Source organism: Lissotriton vulgaris, chromosome 5 (genome assembly GCF_964263255.1).
Source record: "Lissotriton vulgaris chromosome 5, aLisVul1.2, whole genome shotgun sequence".
NCBI lineage: Eukaryota > Metazoa > Chordata > Amphibia > Caudata > Salamandridae > Lissotriton > Lissotriton vulgaris.
Window position 1 is genome coordinate 1,208,164,037 of NC_141693.1, and position 18,237 is coordinate 1,208,182,273.

The 18,237-nt window shown below is 51.9% G+C and overlaps 2 protein-coding genes across 4 annotated transcripts in view; one reads left to right on the forward strand and one right to left on the reverse strand.

Moving 5' to 3' along the window:
* LOC147712286 (uncharacterized) overlaps positions 1–1,723 on the reverse strand; it is an 88,698-nt gene extending 86,975 nt beyond the window's left edge. For all 3 annotated transcript variants that reach the window (XM_086923017.1, XM_086923016.1, XM_086923015.1), the window contains exon 1: positions 1,432–1,723. In XM_086923017.1, the coding sequence (XP_086779143.1) occupies positions 1,432–1,473 (42 nt within the window). In that variant the 5' untranslated portion in view covers positions 1,474–1,723. The remainder of the gene's footprint in view (positions 1–1,431) is intronic.
* Positions 1,724–2,104: 381 nt separating this feature from the next.
* LOC147712287 (uncharacterized) overlaps positions 2,105–18,237 on the forward strand; it is a 215,507-nt gene continuing 199,374 nt past the window's right edge. The window contains exon 1 of the mRNA XM_086923018.1: positions 2,105–2,286. Within this exon, the coding sequence (XP_086779144.1) occupies positions 2,230–2,286 (57 nt within the window). The 5' untranslated portion in view covers positions 2,105–2,229. The remainder of the gene's footprint in view (positions 2,287–18,237) is intronic.

Here is an 18,237-nt window from a genome sequence, read left to right on the forward strand (position 1 = left end):
AAACCCCGCAAATCATTTAATGGGTGAAAGCAATCGATGCTCTCAATGGAAATCTCACCCTGACTAACTCGGTAAAATCACTTGGAATCAACCTTGACCACAAATTATCAATAACTAACCACATCAAGAATTCCGCTAAGAGCGCCTTCCTCAATCTGAAGCTCCTCAACAAAATCAAACCCCACATTCCACCTGGGGACCTCAAACAAGCCACTCAATCACTGGTGTTGTCTAGACTGGACTATGGGAACGCAGTCCTCTCCGGTACAGCTCTCTGCCACCTAGCACTACTCAAAACTATCCTCAATGCAGCTGCCAGAATGGTCTCCGGAGTAAAAAAAGTCGATCACATATCTCCCGCACTCAGAGATCTAAAATGGCTCCCAGTGGATATGCGTGCCAGCTTCAGAACTGCCTGCCTTACACACAATGCCCTGCACACAGAGAAACCAGAATATCTAGCCTCTAAGCTCAAGAAAGCCGGCCAGTACAGAAGTCTCAGAAGTTCCAACTCCCTCCTACTCATCCCCCCTGAAAACGTGCAAAGAAAAAACTGCAGCCCGCACTTTTGCAGGCAACGTTACTAAAATCTGGAACTCCATCCCCGTGGACATCAGAACTACCCCCTCCTTTCCAAAATTCAAGAGCCTCCTAAAAATCCTCTACCTCAACCGTGCATTCCCAAACTCAATTACGTGACTCACACGTTTCTGCCTGGCAGCCACCTGTCATCGCGCAACGACTGGCTTACACATCCCCTCTCCCTAACCGACAGCCCTGGCTCTTCCCCGCTAGGAAAGAAGTTCAACAAAAAACTTTGACTTTGCATCGAGAATACAATGAATCAAGACTGTCAAAATAGCCATTATTGACATGCATTTAAAGACTGATCCTGACCTTAGTCTGCCATAAGACTCGAGCTGCGCCACACCTCAAGCTGTACCTCTTGGTCAAGGCATAATGAGGCTGAGATCACTTCACTGATAAGCGCCCAGAAGACTGATGCTGCACTGATGAGGCCCAACAAGGACAATAGTGGTCAGTCGGGAGTTCATTTTGCGCCTAGTAATTAGGACTTCATTGTCCCTTACAGGGCGGCACTCATTCTGACTTGTATGCAGCTGGTCACTGTCTGCAATTTCAGCACGAAAACAGTCGCGAGCCATTATCAGTGCATGAAATTGATGCAATGACTGCATCGATTGGTTATCGCCCTTTTCCTAGTATCCTGCCACCCCTGCGCTCTGGACATTTTTCTTTTGGTGTGTAGTTAGCTTTACCGTGCTAAATACAACTCACTACAGCTGCATAGGGGTTTGTGCTATAAAGACATCCACAATAAAAATATATAAAGCTATAATCGAAGGTTCAAAAACATTTGCTGACTGTAAATGCCTGCGAAATCATATATGATGCTACAGTGACACTCACTTGGTCTGACTTCCGCTGGGAAATCTCTTTTCTAGTTTTCATCTTTGTTTTTCAGTGTCGAGGGTGCAAGCTGTTCGGAGGTGAAGAGATATAGAACAGATCAGCAAAGATCCTTTAAAATTGCACAGAATGGAAAAAAGTCCCGTCACCAAGACCTTGCATTTAACGATCCTTAGAGCGAATCATTTTTTGCTATCGGACTCTGATCTTTGTAGAAAATCAGATTTAGCTCAACAGGAATCGCTCATGTTCAGCTGTAAGACGTGGTGTTAAGAGCGAACTCGCATCTCTCATTCTCAGAGGCGAGACACTGGTCTCTGCAGCATGCACGCACTTCCAATCTAATCTTCTGCGCAGGCGTGAACTCAGAGACGCCTCTTACATACAGTATCTTTCTAAGAAGAGTTTCTTAGGACTGTATCAACCATAATGTATTACTTTTCGAGGAAACCCGACGTCTTCTCAAAGATGTAACAGCCTCGAGTTCTGCACTGTCCCTCAGCCTCCACTAAAAGTATGGTTTCATACCTTACTGTTTGACAGAGCAGCAGAAATGTTTTGTAAACCAATTTTAATAAAACCGGTCCCTGTACTCGACTCTTGTACCTGCCCCCCTGACTCTGAGCAGGCCTCGCCGATCAGTGTTTCTGACTTGGAACTTGCGTAGTGTAGTGACAGTACAACAGAGGCGGCCCTTTAAACAGTGTGGAAATATTTACCTGGCAAGGATTTAAATAACAAACGCCTCTTTTCAGCGAGTTATCAGAAACCGAACTTTAATTTGGATTACTTTGAGAGATGAGCGTAAAGAAATCTTTAGACCGTCATGAAACATCGAGGCTGGATGCAGACGAGGTAAGTTGTCAAATTGTGTGCTGATGTAGTCGATGACTAGCTCCATTGTCAGTGGCACCAGACACGTTCCTGTTTGTTTCATATAATCCGCGTGTAGCCTAGAATTTAGAAAGGTATGTGAGCACTAACTAGCTGTGGCAGTCTTTGTTTAGGCCACAACCATCCTGCTACAAACCACACTCAGTGAGATCTGTGGGGTGGGAACAGACTACAGTGATCAGTATGTAAAAACGTTATCCTGAGTACATGTCCAATTTATGAATGTCCACAAATATATTGTAGTCGATATGTTTTCCACTTTATTTTCAGTCTTGTTACACATCCAAAAGTATACTGTGGCCAACACATGTTTCTTCTGTGGGGAGTATACCACTGAGTTTCTCAGGGCAATTCAGGTATATTATAGACACAAGTAGTTCACCATATATTAATAAGACCAAATATCTCTCGGACTCCTAATATCTGTGGCCGCCAGCCTGTGCACTAATCCAGTATTTTCAATCAAATAATGTAAACCCGTATCTGCGTTATGTTCCAGGAGAGTGTTCCTCAAGAGTTACGGTGTGATCAGCATCTACCCCACTTATTTATTCCCTCGGCCAAGCCCCAATCCTCCGGGTGTGTGTTACGTCAGGAGGACCCAGGGCTTTAAGTGGTATTAAAAACCGAGGGGTCTCTCAATGCGGCGTGGCCAATGTAATTAAGGGTGAGGCTTAAAAACACATAAGCTAAAAATCTTTGCTTAGCATAGTGTGCCGCCCGACTTGTATTTTACTGTTTCTGTCATTGCATCCAGGTATATGATACAACCAGAAACCTCAAACCTTCAACAAGTCAAGACTATTGGCTTTGTCAATTGTTGTTAGTTGCATAAGATAAATAAGCAGCAACTATGGCTTATCTATAATATTGAAAGTCCTGGTGACACCACAACAATGTTGCTGCTCCTGAGTCTCAAAAAGGGAAATCCAGAGAGAAAATGACTCTCTTTAAAAGATTTCCATTCCCCTGCTACCCTCACCCGGTGTGACGTCATGCCGTAACTTCTCCACCAGTGAGAAGTGAGCAGCGCACATAGATGTGCCTGCTGTCACTGCAGTCCGGAAAAAAACGGACCAGGGCACAAAACAGAGCCCGATAAAGACCCTTTTCGCGGCCCCCTTTGAAAAACTGTGGGCGCTCAGCACCGGTGAGACCCTGCCCACTTAAAGCCCTGGGAGGATCAATTGTGCACATCAAGTTTCTCAGTAAATTCCTTCCTACTTCAGAATCTTTCAAGACTCTGTTAGTATTGAAAAATAGTAACAAAGACAATTGGTCCTCCTTTAGCATAATGGAATATAGCAACACTGTACGCAGGGATAACCAACCAGTTCACTAGAAGGTTGCAGACCATCCAAAACATATTAGCCAGTCTAGTCCTCAGCCTCCAATACCGAGTCCACATGACTCCACACCTCAGGGAACTAAAATGGCTCCCGATACATAAGTGTGCACACTTCAGACTCCTCACCCTCAACAACAAAGCAATTCACAACACAGGACCTGCCTACCTCAACAGCCGCATTTGTCTCCACAAACCTTCCAGGCACCTCTGCTCTGCCAGATTCTCATTAGCATTCACCCCATGGGGGCTCAAAAGCTGAGATGGGGACGCTCCTTCTAGTACCTGACTCCTAAAGCCTGGAATGACTTCCCACAACACATCAGAGGTTCCTTCTCTTTTCTTGACTTTTGCAAGAATCTGAAGACCTGGCTTTTTAAGTAAGACCTCCAGGGCTGACCTCATACACCTGCTGCAGACTGTGGGGATACCATGACAGGTGTTTAACATACTGTTGAAAACACCCAAAACATAATAGACCATTACAAGTGGTCCTGAAGTCTCAGACTTGGCATGGGGTTTGGTCTTACCGCATCCACCATTTCCTTCTCAATCTCATAGGCTGCCTTGATGTTCACATGAGCCAGGGCAGATTTAATTTCTTCTGCCCTGTTTTTTGCTAAACCATGCAACTGTGCCACCAGCAACATGGCATCGTTTTAGGATGAGCTGTCTTAACTCTGATGGGCGACAGCCCTGTATGATTGCGGTCCAAACTTGTTTCACTGGATAATCTTTCACACTGCTAGCTTCCTTAGTCTTGCGGGAAAACAGCCCATTACTCACCATTTTTTGTTTTGCCTGTCTTAATTTGAGTCTCTCATAGTTACAATTCAGTTGGGGGTCAAAGGTTCTGTTCGGGGCTGCCATAGCAACCTCATGGACATGGTCCTGTTCTGCGCCAGTGGTTGGAATCAATCATAGCATTTGTAAAGCGCACTACATACCCATGAGGGTCTCAAGCGCTAGGGGGGGGGGTGGGGGGGGGGGGGAGCGCTGCTACTGTTCGAAGAGCCAGGTTTTGAGGAGTCTCCTGAAGGTCAGGAGGTCTTCGGTCTGCCGTAGGCGGATGGGGAGGGTGTTCCACATCTTGGCGGTGAGGTCGGAGAAGGATCTGCCGCCGGCGGTCCCTCTTCAGATGAGGGGGGCGGTGGCGAGGGCACGGTCTGTGGAGCGGAGCTAGCGGGTGGGGGTGTAGCGGCTGAGCCGGCTGTTGATGTACGCTGGTCCGGTGTCATGGAGTGCCTTGTGTGCGTGGGTGAGGAGCTTGAAGGTTATCCTCTTGTTGATGGGGAGCCAGTGCTCCTTCAGGTGGGGTGTGATGTGGCTGTGGCGGGGGATGTCGAGGAACAGGCGTGCAGAGTCATTCTGGAGGCATTGGAGCCGTTTCAGGAGTTTGGCTGGGGCTCCTGCGTAGAGTGCGTTGCCATAGTCCAGCCTACTGCTGATGAGGGCCTGGGTGACCGTCCTTCTAGTTTTGGTGGGGATCCACTTGAAGATCCTGCAAGGTATGCAAAGGGTTTTAAAGCAGTCGAGGATGACGCCTAGTTTTCGTGCGTGGTTGGTGGGTGCTCCTAGTGCCGTCACCTGCAAAAACCACAGTTGATGGACAGAATGCAGAACAATGTCATACATTCACCCCAGTACAGAGATCTGGGCCTAAATCCATCGTTTTTTTGCACTCCACACCACCCCAGTTCAGACATGGCCATATGCAAATCAGTCTGACCCTGTGCCTCATGGGAACAGTCCAGCCCGAACTGCCAAGCCATGCCTTCCCTGGACCAGAAACAAGCTTCCGAGGACCGGTTTCTGGCATTCCAGCCGTCTTCAGCTCGGCTTGCTTGAATCCAGTGGTGTGGAGAGCATGGGACTCACGTCTGAGCATACCCATCCCACTCGGGGTGACAAATGCAAAAACCACAGTTGATGGACAGAATGCAGAACAATGTCATACATTCACCCCGGTACAGAGATCTGGACCTAAATCCATCATCGTTTTTTTGCACTCCACACCACCCCAGTTCAGACATGGCCATAAGCAAATCAGTCTGACCCTGTGCCTCATGGGAACAGTCCAGCCCGAGCTGCCAAGCCATGCCTTCCCTGGACCAGAAGCAAGCTTCCGAGGACCGGTTTCTGGCATTCCAGCCGTCTTCAGCCCGGCTTGCTTGAATCCAGTGGTGTGGAGAGCATGGGACTCACGTCTGATTATACCCATGCCACTCGGGGTGACAAATGCAAAACCACAGTTGATGGACAGAATGCAGAACAATGTCATACATTCACCCCAGTACAGAGATCTGGGCCTAAATCCATCGTTTTCTGCACTCCACACCACCCCAGTTCAGAAGTGGCCATATGCAAATCATTCTGACCCTGTGCCTCATGGGAACAGTCCAGCCTGAACTGCCAAGCCATGCCTTCCCTGGACCAGAAACAAGCTGCCGTCACCACCAGGAGTCCAGTCGGCGATGGCCTTCAGTCCTTCGTGGCGGTTGGTTTTGGGGGTGTGGGGGTCCTTGGTGAGCGAGAGGATCAGCTGAGTGTCGTCGGTGTAGGAGATTATGTTTAGGTCGTGCTGTCAGGCGACGCGGGCGAGCAGTGCCATGTAGACGTTGAACAACTTTGGGCTGAGGGATGAGCCTTGGGCTATGCCGCAGATGATCTTGGTGGATGAAGGGGGGGAGGCGGACGCTCTGGGTTCTCCCGGTGTGGAAGGAGGTGGTCCAGTCCAGGGCCTTCTCTTGGATTCCGGCGTCGTGGAGGCGTGCTCTTAGTGCGCAGTGCCAGACAGTGTCGAAAGCGGCTGACAGGTCTAGGAGGATGAGGGCTGCGGTTTCTCCATTGTCAAGCAGGATCCTGATGTCGTCATTGGCGGCGATGAGGGCAGTTTCGGTGCTGTGGTTGCTGGGAACCCAGACTGGGACGGGTCCAGGATGTTGTTCTCTTCGAAGAAGCTGGTCAGTTGTTTGTTGACGGCCTTTTCGATGACCTTCGCAGGGAACGGGAGCAGGGAGATGGGTCGGAAGTTCTTGAGTTCCTTGGGGTCCGCCTTGGGTTTCTTTAGTAGGGCGTTGATCTCTGCGTGCTTTCAGCTCTCCGGGACGGTCGTTGTCACAAAGGAGATGTTGATGGATTCCTGGAGGTGGAGTGCGATGGTGCTGCTGCCTTTGTTGAAGATGTGGTGTGGGCAGGGGTCTTCCGGGCATCCGGAGTGTATGGTGTTCATGATCTTGATGGTGTCATCGTCGTTGATGTTGGTCCAGGCGAGCAGGCGGTTGGTGCGGGCGGTGGTCGTGGGAGGGGGTGTCGGCGGTTGCTGGGGGTGTGGCGGCATCGAAGCTGTGGTGGATGTCTGCTATCTTGCGATGGAAGAAGGTGGCCAGTGAGTCGCACAGGTCTTGTGACAGTTGGATGTTGTTGGTGTTGGAGCTGGGGTTGGAGAGTTCCTTCACAATGCTGAAGTGTTCTTTCTGTTGTGTGCGTAGTTGTCTATGCGGTTTCTGAAGGCGGTTCTTATGGCGGATCTGATGAGTTTGTGGTGTCGGCGTTCCTGTGGGCTGTGTAGCTTTACGGCAGGGGTCTCCAAACCGGTCCTGGAGGGCCGGATCCATGTCACATTTTTTGGATATCCCCATTGAGATACATGTAGTTATTTGAAAAATCTGGTCTGCTTGGAGGCCTGGAGGTCTTCGATGAACCAGCTAGCTCTCTTGCTGGTGTGGGTGTTGGGGGGTGTCTTGAGCGGGACGAGGGTGTTGGCGCAGTCATTGATCCATTGTCTGAGGCTGCAGGCTGCGACGTCGGGGTTGGTCGGGTCCACGGGTGGGCTGTGGGAGAGGGCGACGGTTAGCTGGTCCTCGGTGATCTTGCCCCAGCTGCGGCGCGGCATCTGCTGGGTGCAGTGTTGTGTGGTGGGTTTCTGGAAGGTGAAGCGGATTCAGCGTTGGTCGGTCCAGTGGAGTTTGGTGGTGCGGTCGAAAAAAAGGTGGGTGCTTGCTAAGAATATGGGATCAAGCGTGTGGCCGGCAGAGTGAGTGGGTGTTGTGACGGGTTGTAGGAGTCCGAGGTTGTCGATCAGGGTGGAGGAATTGGTGTCATCGTTGTTCTCGAGGTGGAAGTTCAGGTCCCCGAGGAGGATGTAGTCCATGGAGGCGAGGGCGTGTGTGCTGATGAAGTCGCTGAACTACGGTCGGGGTTCGGGGGGTCTGTAGATGAGCGTGCCTCTCAGGGTGGTGTTGGAGTCGGTGTGGATCTGGAAGTGCAGGTGTTCGGCGGTGCTGAGGGTGTTTCTGTAGACAATGGCAATTCCTCCTCCTATTCCGTTGCGGCAGTCCTTGAGGGTGATCTTGTAACCTTCCAGAATGGCTATGGCGATATCAGGTGCAGAGGAGGGGGTCAGCCAGGTCTCTGTCAGGAAGGCGACGCCTGGGGCGTTGTTGTCGAGTTGGTCCCAGAGTTCAACGGCGTGTTTGCGGGCAGAGCTGGTGTTGAGCAGGATGCATCTGAGGAAGTTGGGTTCCTTGTTGGTCGGGTTGGTGGGCTGGATGCTGGTGAAGCTGTAGTTCCGGCAGGAGAAGGGTCCTTTGGTGCACTTCAGGGTGGCCAGGCAGCAGGTGCGTGATCGTCCAGTTTTTAGTGTGTGGAGGGTACTGGAGTCATAGTCATATTCGTTAACGCAAGCCCAGCATGCTCCTAGCACCTTGCCTCCTTAACCCAACCTCTTTTCATCCATTCATGACCTACAGCACATGTCCTATTTTCGATCACACATGCTCCAGTTCCCACTGAGTACTAGCGTTTCCTTTTATACCATTAACACAACTCGTGCCCACCACACTTGCGCCTTCATCAAACTTCCCCCGAAAACTTCCCCTAAACCCCCCCTTTTTTATCCCCCATGTACAGCACTGTTGACAACTCAACCCAGTCCTGATGAAAATCCTGACTAAAGAGGATCGAAACGCCGTCGACCACTCAGCACAATCATAGGCACAACACACAATGTGGTTCGTCCAAACTACAGCCAGCCCAAAGTAGAACCAAACTCCACAATTCAGCTGGAACCATATTGTTTAATCTACTCACTGTATATATTTATGCACCAGTCACCATGCGCCGTTTATGCTGATCACATTGTCACTTGCGTCGCCACCGTGTATATCACTTGCACAATTAGAGCACCAAGTACAATTAGGGTTGTATTATTTGTTTAATTACAGTGCTGCTACAACAGTAACTTGCCCATTCTTTGTTCTAGATAAATATGATGCCATGAGCATTTAAAACTACGAAAGACTCTCCTTATTTTCTTTCTGATAATGTTTATAAAATATCCTCTTTAACTGTCTTCAAATAATACCATTTGGGATACCATACGTTTGTATTTTTTTGGAGTTGTAGCAGAGGCAGGCGTCGAGGCGTTCGAAGGGGCCAGGGGTCCTGGCCTTAGGCGCGCCCTCGGAGCACCAGCGGCGTGCCCGCTGGGCAGCCTCCATAAGAGGGGATGTGGGAGGGAGGAGCAGCTGGGAGGCGAGAGCGCGGTGGCGAATGGGAATGCAGGGGGGCGGGGACGCAGCGGTGGGAAACCACAAATGGGGGAGTGGGAGGGCGTCACAAAAAGCAAAGGGGACACAGGTAAAAACGGGGGCACAGGGAGACACAAAGCAACAAGCATTGGAAATGCAATAGAGCTCGTATTAGGAAAGTTTGAGCTATTGGTCTTATAAATGATTTTTTTTTATTTATGTGTTTTGTTTTTTAAATAGCTAAATTATTAGCTTTGTCATTTACAATGCCAATAGTTATAACTTTCGCAAATGTGACACCTATAGCATTTGTAATGCAACATGCTTTGTATTTACGTGACTTAGATGTATTGATATTACAAATAACAATGGCTTTTAATTTTTTAAAATAATTAATACTTAAATAATTTATTTAATTTGTAATGGCAATAGCTTAAACTTTTGTAAATAACTTTTGTGAAGATTATGTTCAGTGTTTTTTATTGTGACGAAAATCCAAGAACAGAAATGAAATATTAATATCTTTTTGTGATTTGTAATAAAGCGTGAAAGCTTGAAAACAGCTTGAAACATTGAAAGAACATATTTGAACCAGTGATGCTGTGGTTGCGCTGAGTGATGTTGTGGTTGCGCTGAGGGATGCTGTGGTTGCGCTGAGTGATGCTGTGGTTGCGCTGAGTGATGCTGTGGTGGTGCTGAGTGATGCTGTGGTTGCGCTGAGTGGTGTGTGCATTGGTGGAGCTGTTTGGTGGGTGCATTGGTGGAGCTTAGTTGGAGCATCAGTGGAGCTGTGTGGTGGGTGCATCGGTGGAGCTGTGTGGTGGGTGCCTCGGCGGAGCTGTGTGGTGGGTGCATCGGTGGAGCTGTGTGGTGGGTGCAGTGGTGGAGCTGTGTGGTGGGTGCATCGCTGGAGCTGTGTGGTGGGTGCCTCGGTGGAGCTCTGTGGTGGGTGCATCGGTGAAGCTGTGTGGTGGGTGCATCGGTGGAGCTTAGTGGGTGCATTGGTTGAGCTTAGTTGGAGCATCAGTGGAGCTGTGTGGTGGGTGCATCGGTGGAGCTCTGTGGTGGGTGCATCAGTGGAGCTGTGTGGTGGGTGCATTGGTGGAGCTGTGTCGGTGGAGCTGTGGAGTGGATGCATCGGTGGAGCTGGGTGGTGGGTGCATCGGTGGAGCTGTGTAGGTGGAGCTGTGTGGTGGGTGCATCAGTGAGGCTGGGTGGTGGGTGCATCAGTGGAGCTGTGTGGTAGGTGCATCGGTGGATCTGTGTGGTGGGTGCATCGGTGGAGCTTAGTGGGTGCATTGGTGGAGCTTAGTTGGTGCATCAGTGGAGCTGTGTGGTGGGTGCATCGGTGGAGCTGTGTGGTGGGTGCCTCGGCTGAGCTGTGTGGTGGGTGCATCGGTGGAGCTGTGTCTGTGGAGCTGTGTGGTGGGTGCATTGGTGGAGCTGTGTGGTGGGTGCATCGGTGGAGCTGTGTAGGTTGAGCTGTGTGGTGGGTGCATCGGTGGAGCTGGGTGGTGGGTGCATCAGTGGAGCTGTGTGGTGGGTGCATCGGTGGAGCTGTGTGGTGGGTGCATCGGTGGAGCTTAGTGGGTGCATTGGTGCAGCTGTGTGGTGGGTGCATCGGTGGAGCTTAGTTGGTGCATCAGTGGAGCTGTGTGGTGGGTGCATCGGTGGAGCTGTGTGGTGGGTGCCTCAGCGGAGTTGTGTGGTGGGTGCCTCGGCGGAGCTGTGTGTTGGGTGCCTCGGCGGAGCTGTGTGGTGGGTGCATCGGCGGAGCTGTGTGGTGGGTGTATCGTGGAGCTGTGTGGTGGGTGCTTCTGTGGAGCTGTGTGGTGGGTGCATCTGTGGAGCTGTGTGGTGGGTGTATCCTGGAGCTGTGTGGTGGGTGCTTCTGTGGAGCTGTATGGTGGGTGCATCGGTGGAGCTTAGTTGGTGCATCAGTGGAGCTGTGTGGTGGGTGCATCGGTGGAGCTGTGTGGTGGGTGCCTCAGCGGAGTTGTGTGGTGGATGCCTCGGCGGAGCTGTGTGGTGGGTGCCTCGGCGGAGCTGTGTGGTGGGTGCATCGGCGGAGCTGTGTGGTGGGTGTATCGTGGAGCTGTGTGGTGGGTGCTTCTGTGGAGCTGTGTGGTGGGTGCATCTGTGGAGCTGTGTGGTGGGTGTATCTGTGGAGCTGTGTGGTGGGTGCCTCAGTGGAGCTGTATAGGGGTTGCCTCGGGGGAGCTGTGTGGTGAGTGCATTGATGGAGCTGTGTGGTGGGTGCATCAGTGGAGCTGTGTGGTGGGTGCATCGGTGGAGCTGTGTGGTGGGTGCCTCGGTGGAGCTGTCTGGTGGGTGCATCAGTGAAGCTGTGTGGTGGGTGCATCGGTGGAGCTGTGTCGGTGGAGGTGTGTGGTGGGTGCATCGGTGGAGCTGGGTGGTGGGTGCATCGGTGGAGCTGTGTCGGTGGAGCTGTGTGGTGGCTGCCTCGGTGGAGCTGTGTGGTGGGTGCATAAGTGGAGTTGTGTGGTGGGTGCATCCGTGGAGCTGTGTGGTGGGTGCCTCGGTGGAGCTGTGTGGTGGGTGCATTGGTGGAGCTGTTGGGAGGTGCATTGGTGGAGCTGTGTGGTGGGTGCATCGGTGGAGCTGTGTGGTGGGTGCCTCAGTGGAGCTCTGTGGTGGGTGCATCGGTGAAGCTGTGTGGTGGGTGCATCGGTGGAGCTGAGTGGGTGCATTGGTGGAGCTGTGTGGTGGGTGCATTGGTGGAGCTTAGTTGGAGCATCAGTGGAGCTGTGTGGTGGGTGCATCAGTGGAGCTGGGTGGTGGGTGCATCAGTGGAGCTGTGTGGTGGGTGCATCGGTGGAGCTGGGTGGTGGGTGCATCTGTGGAGCTGTGTGGTGGGTACCTCTGTGGAGCTGTGTCTTGGGTGCATCAGTGGAGCTGTGTGGTGGGGTCATCTGTGGAGCTCTGTGGTGTGTGCATCGGTGGAGCTGTGTCGGTGGAGCTGTGCGGTGGTTGCATCAGTGGAGCTGTGTGGTGGGTGCATCGATGGAGCTGTGTCGGTGGAGCTGTGTGGTGGTTGCATCAGTGGAGCTCTGTGGTGGGTGCATCGGTGGAGCTGTGTTGGTGGAGCTGTGTTGTGGGTGCATCGGTGGAGCTGGGTGGTGGGTGCATCAGAGGAGCTATGTGGTGGGTGCATCGGTAGAGCTGGGTGGTGGGTGCATCTGTGGAGCTGTGTGGTGGGTGCATCTGTGGAGCTGTGTGGTGGGTGCATCGGTGGAGCTGTGTGGTGGGTGCATCGGTGGAGCTGTGTGGTGGGTGCATCGGTGGAGCTGTGTGGTGGGTGCATCTGTGGAGCTGTGTGGTGGGTGCATCTGTGGAGCTGTGTGGTGGGTGCATCGGTGGAGCTGGGTGGTGGGTGCAATAGTGGAGCTGTGTGGTGGGTGCATCGGTGGAGCTGGGTGGTGGGTGCATCAGTGGAGCTGGGTGGTGGGTGCATCGGTGGAGCTGTGTGGTGGGTGCATCGGTGGAGCTTAGTGGGTGCATTGATGGAGCTGTGTGGTGGGTGCATCGGTGGAGCTTAGTTGGTGCATCAGTGGAGCTGTGTGGTGGGTGCATCGGTGGAGCTGTGTGGTGGGTGCATCGGCCGAGCTGTGTGGTGGGTGCCTCGGCGGAGCTGTGTGGTGGGTGCTTCTGTGGAGCTGTGTGGTGGGTGCATCTGTGGAGCTGTGTGGTGTATGCATCTGTTGAGCTGTGTGGTGGGTGTATCTGTGGAGCTGTTTTGTGGGTGCCTCGGTGGAGCTGTGTGGTGGGTGCATTGGTGGAGCTGTGTGGTGGGTGCCTTGGTGGAGCTGTATAGTGGGTGCCTCGTTGGAGCTGTATAGTGGGTGCCTCGTTGGAGCTGTGTGGTGAGTGCATTGGTGGAGCCGTGTGGTGGGTGCATCAGTGGAACTGTGTGATGGGTGCATCGGTGGAGCTGTGTGGTGGGTGCCTCGGTGGAGCTGTCTGGTGGGTGCATCAGTGGAGCTGTGTGGTGGGTGCATCAGTGGAGCTGTGTATGTGGAGCTATGTGGTGGGTGCATCGGTGGAGCTGTGTCGGTGGAGCTATGTGGTGGGTGCATCGGTGGAGCTGGGTGGTGGGTGCATCGGTGGAGTCGGTCGGTGGAGCTGTGTGGTGGGTGCATAAGTGGAGCTGTGTGGTGGGTGCATCCATGGGGCTGTGTGGTGGGTGCCTCGGTGGAGCTGTGTGGTGGGTGCATCGGTGGAGCTGTGTGGTGGGTGCATTGGTGGAGCTGTGTGGTGGGTGCATTGGTGGAGCTGTGTGGTGGGTGCATCGGTGGAGCTGTGTGGTGGGTGCCTCAGTGGAGCTCTGTGGTGGGTGCATCGGAGAAGCTGTGTGGTGGGTGCATCGGTGGAGTTTAGTGGGTGCATTTGTGGAGCTGTGTGGTGGGTGCATTGGTGGAGCTTATTTGGAGCATCAGTGGAGCTGTGTGGTGGGTGCATCGGTGGAGCTGGGTGGTGGGTGCATCAGTGTAGCTGTGTGGTGGGTACATCGGTGGAGCTGGGTAGTGGGTGCATCTGTGGAGCTGTGTGGTGGGTGCCTCAGTGGAGCTGTGTCTTGGGTGCATCAGTGGAGCTGTGTGGTGGGGTCATCTGTGGAGCTCTGTGGTGGGTGCATCGGTGGAGCTGTGTCGGTGGAGCTGTGTGGTGGTTGCATCAGTGGAGCTGTGTGGTGGGTGCATCGGTGGAGCTGTGTCGGTGGAGCTGTGTGGGTGTTGCATCAGTGGAGCTGTGTGGTGGGTGCATCGGTGGAGCTGGGTGTTAGGTGCATCTGTGGAGCTGTGTGGTGGGTGCATCTGTGGAGCTGTGTGGTGGGTGCATCTGTGGAGCTGTGTGGTGGGTGCCTCGGTGGAGCTGTGTGGTGGGTGCATCGGTGGAGCTGTGTGGTGGGTGCATCGGTGGAGCTGTGTGGTGGGTGCATCGGTGGAGCTGTGTGGTGGGTGCATCGGTTGAGCTGTGTGGTGGGTGCCTCGGTGGAGCTGTGTGGTGGGTGCATTGGTGGAGCTGTGTCGGTGGAGCTGTGTGGTGGCTGCATCGCTGGAGCTGTGTGGTGGGTGCATCGGTGAAGCTGTGTGGTGGGTGCATCGGTGGAGCTGTGTGGTGGGTGCCTCAGTGGAGCTGTGTGGTGGGTGCATCGGTGGAGCTGTGTGGTGGGTGCATCGGTGGAGCTGTGTGGTGGGTGCTTCGGTGGAGCTGTGTGGTGGCTGCATCTGTGGAGGTGTGTGGTGGGTGCCTCTGTGGAGCTGTGTGGTGGGTGCATCTGTTGAGCTGTGTGGTGCGTGCCTCGGTGGAGCTGTGTGGTGGGTGCCTCGGTGTAGCTGTGTGGTGGGTGCCTCGGTGGAGCTGTGTTTTGGGTGCATCAGTGGAGCTGTGTGGTGGGGTCATCTGTGGAGCTCTGTGGTGGGTGCATCGGTGAAGCTGTGTCGGTGGAGCTGTTGGGTAGTTGTATCAGTGGAGCTGTGTGGTGGGTGCATCAGTGGAGCTGTGTTGGTGGAGCTGTGTGGTGGTTGCATCAGTGGAGCTGTGTGGTGGGTGCAGTGTAGCTGTGTCAGTGGAGCTGTGTGGTGGGTGCATCGGTGGAGCTGGGTGGTGGGTGTATCAGTGAAGCTGTGTGGTGGGTGCATCGGTGGAGCTGTGTGGTGGGTGCATCGGTGGAGCTGTGTGGTGGGTGCATCGGTGGAACTGTGTGGTGGGTGCATCGGTGGAGCTGTGTGGTGGGTGCATCGGTGGAGCTGTGTGGTGGGTGGCACTTTTTATAAATCAGTAGTAAAAGAGATCAATGAAATTCAACTAAAACCCATATATAGCAGAAGAGGAGAAAGCTCTAGTAACGGGATTCAGGATGAATGTATTTCTTTGAAGCAAATCGCCAGCATGTGAAAGGTGTAAAATAGCAATCAGCATAAAACGAAAATGCCAGCAAAAGACTTTATAAAATTCTGTGTGGCCCTGAAAAAATAATTAGAGCGTTTAATTATATCATGACCAACAACGGTTATTGCTTCAAAAGCAGTGTGCGAGATGGTTAGGCTGCAATATAAACAAGCCCTCGGCATTGCTGTGGTGGGAAGGGGGGGCTGGGAGAGGCAAGAAGGGAAGAATAGGGGCCGAGAGCAGCAGCCTTTGATGTGCCGGCCGGCCGGCCGTGCAGTGAATAATTAGGGAGGAGAAATGCCAGCTGGGGGAAGCTTGAGATGCCTGAGGAGGCTGGTGGCTTTTATGTGCACGCGCTCTCGGGCACTGCAACAAATCGCCGAGATGGTTAAACTCTGTTTAAGCCACAATATAGCTCGCCAGCTATGCGCTTGAGCGCATCAGCAGGCGAGCCCTAAAAAGGGGCAAGACAGCAAAGATCGAAAAAAGCACAGTGTTATATGTTATGTTATGTTATGTTATGTTATATGCAGTTTTGTAGCGCGCTCAATTACTACGTGAGTATCCTGGCGCGGGGTGAGAGATGATAGAGGCCAGACTAGAGAAGAAAACTTTAGAATGCAAGTTTAAACAGATGAGTTTTTAATGCTTTCTTAAAAAGACTGAAATTCGGATTAGACCGAAGAATCAAAGGCAGGGCATTCCACAAAGTGGCAGCTTTAACAGCAATTGACTGGCCCCCAAGCTGAGAGAGCTGGAACCGTGGAACCGCCAGTAAATACTGAGAGGCGGAGCGCAGAGGCCGCTTGTGAAGATAGAAAGTAAAGCGTTTCCTCAAATAAGCTGGACCTTGGCCGTAAATGGCTTTGTGTGCAAAGGTGAGTGCCTTAAAGATAATGCGCTGTGACACTGGGAGCCAATGCAGGCTACACAAGTGGAATCAAACACTTGTTCGCCTGGAGATGCTGAATAAGAGCCAGGCTGTCGCATTTTGAATTATCTGGAGACGTCCAGCCAAATAGGCCGGAGAACCGTTCAGCAAGGCATTGGCATAATCAAGGCGTGAGAGGATCAGTGCTCTCGCCACTGTCTCTCTCGCAGCATTAGGAAGAAAGGGAAAAAATGTCCGCAGAGCCTTGAGGGTGCCAAAGCACCCACAGGTCAGCTTCTTAATGTGGGCCTCAAACAAGAGATCTTCTCCAAACCATACCCCCAGATTCTTGGCTGGGATGTTCACAGAGCTGGGCAGTGGGAAACCAGCCGGCCATTCTCTGAACCGAGGAGGAAACTGACCATAGAGAAGAATTTCAGTTTTGTCCTCATTGCATTTCAACTGGGTGGAAGCCAACCAGTTGAAGACAGAGGACAGACAGGCCTGAATCATACCCGCGTCCAGGTCAGCGCCAGGCCAAGTGAACAGCAGCTGTGTATCATCAGCATAGGCGATTATTTTTGCTCCCAGTTGTTCAGCCAAAGTGATCAGGGGGGTCAGATAAACATTAAATAACAACGGGCTCAGAGTTAACCCCTGAGGGACCCTCGTTGAAAGAGGTTTGGCTGAGGATGAAAAAGGGGTTAGCCAGACCTGCTGGGACCGAGATGCAAGGAAGGAGTTAAGCCACTCAAGGGCCAAGCCTGTGACACCAATGGCTGCCAGATGTGACAGTAGCAGCTGATGGGGAACGTGTCGAACGCGGCAGAGAGGTCCAATAATATTAGAGCCGCTCTGCCGCCATTGTCCAAACAGTCCCTAATGGCCTCGGAAACTTCAACCAGAGCCGATTCCGTGCTATGAATCCGGACTGGGCAGGATGGAGAGCCTGAGATGTGACAGTGAGCAGTGGTTAGAAATATGAATCCTGTGTCACAAGATACATTCCAACCTTGCACTCCTTTTTAAATTTTCATCAATGATTCAAAAAAATCTTTTTTTCATGATTTTGTATTCCATTTATTGGTAACGAAGATTTTTGTGTGTAATATGTTATTTTTCATGAATATTTCATTTCATATTCAACAATTTTTCTTTTGCCCAATGCATTTCAAGCCTATAGCCCTTCATCAGGGGACTTCTTTTATATCTGAAAACAGTATCATTTGTCATAATTGGTACCATCATTTATATAACAAAAATGTAGATATTATTACATTCTTCCTTACTTGCATACATGTTAACCAATATCTCTTGTTTCGCATGTGAATGTTGTGTGCCTACTTATTGAACTAAGAACGTGGTATTCTACTTAAATAGGCGGATACACCATATATCCCAAGTGGACCCCGAAAGTGAGCAGTGGAACAGAATGCAAGGCAGTAGAAGTAGGCACAAACCAATCATGAGCGGCTGCAGCAGTGGGCACGGGGCACACAGGGGCTGTGTGGCAGTGAGGGGAGCGACCTGCCTGGTGACAGTGTCAAGGGAAGACTTTAAACAGGTTATAAATCTCTTCCCTCACCAAAATAAAGGAGTAGTGGTCACTTCACCATGCCATCTATCTCCCTGATAGCCCTGAAACAGTTGTTTGGTTTCCCCAGACATGTTTTTCATCTAGTTGCCGCAGTGGTAAGGTCAGTTACTTCACCAGCCCTGCCAGGTGTCACACATCAGGTGTTAGATGAATGCATTTAGTGCTGGTGTCTGCATCACTGCACTAAATGCATTAGTTGTGCATAATTGTCCTTCCCATGACCACCCAAGTATGAGGCACACTCAAGGATGTTGCATTCAGGGCTGCGCTACAGATTTTGACTTCTTCAAAAGGCAACGCTTTAACTGAGCGTTTCATCTTGCCCCCAGAGCTGCTATTTTAGTGGCCAGAATTTCAGCGAATGACAACCTGCTTGTGAAGCTACAGGCAGCCTACTAGAGCTCAACCAATGAGAGCAGGAATAATATGGGCCAATCAGAGGATGCTCTGCCCCGAATGTGCTTCTGGAGGCAAACAACTAGAATCCCTACTGCAATGCCTCTGCAGCGATGGTGAGAATCTCCGTCTCAGGACCTTCCAGAAGCCTGCTCCCCAGGCCAGGCATCATTTCAGCTGCCTGGACAAGACCCCTGCCAGATGACATTGATTGGGTCCCAACAATGCGTTTAATTGAGCAAGTTCATCTAGCTGCTGGAGA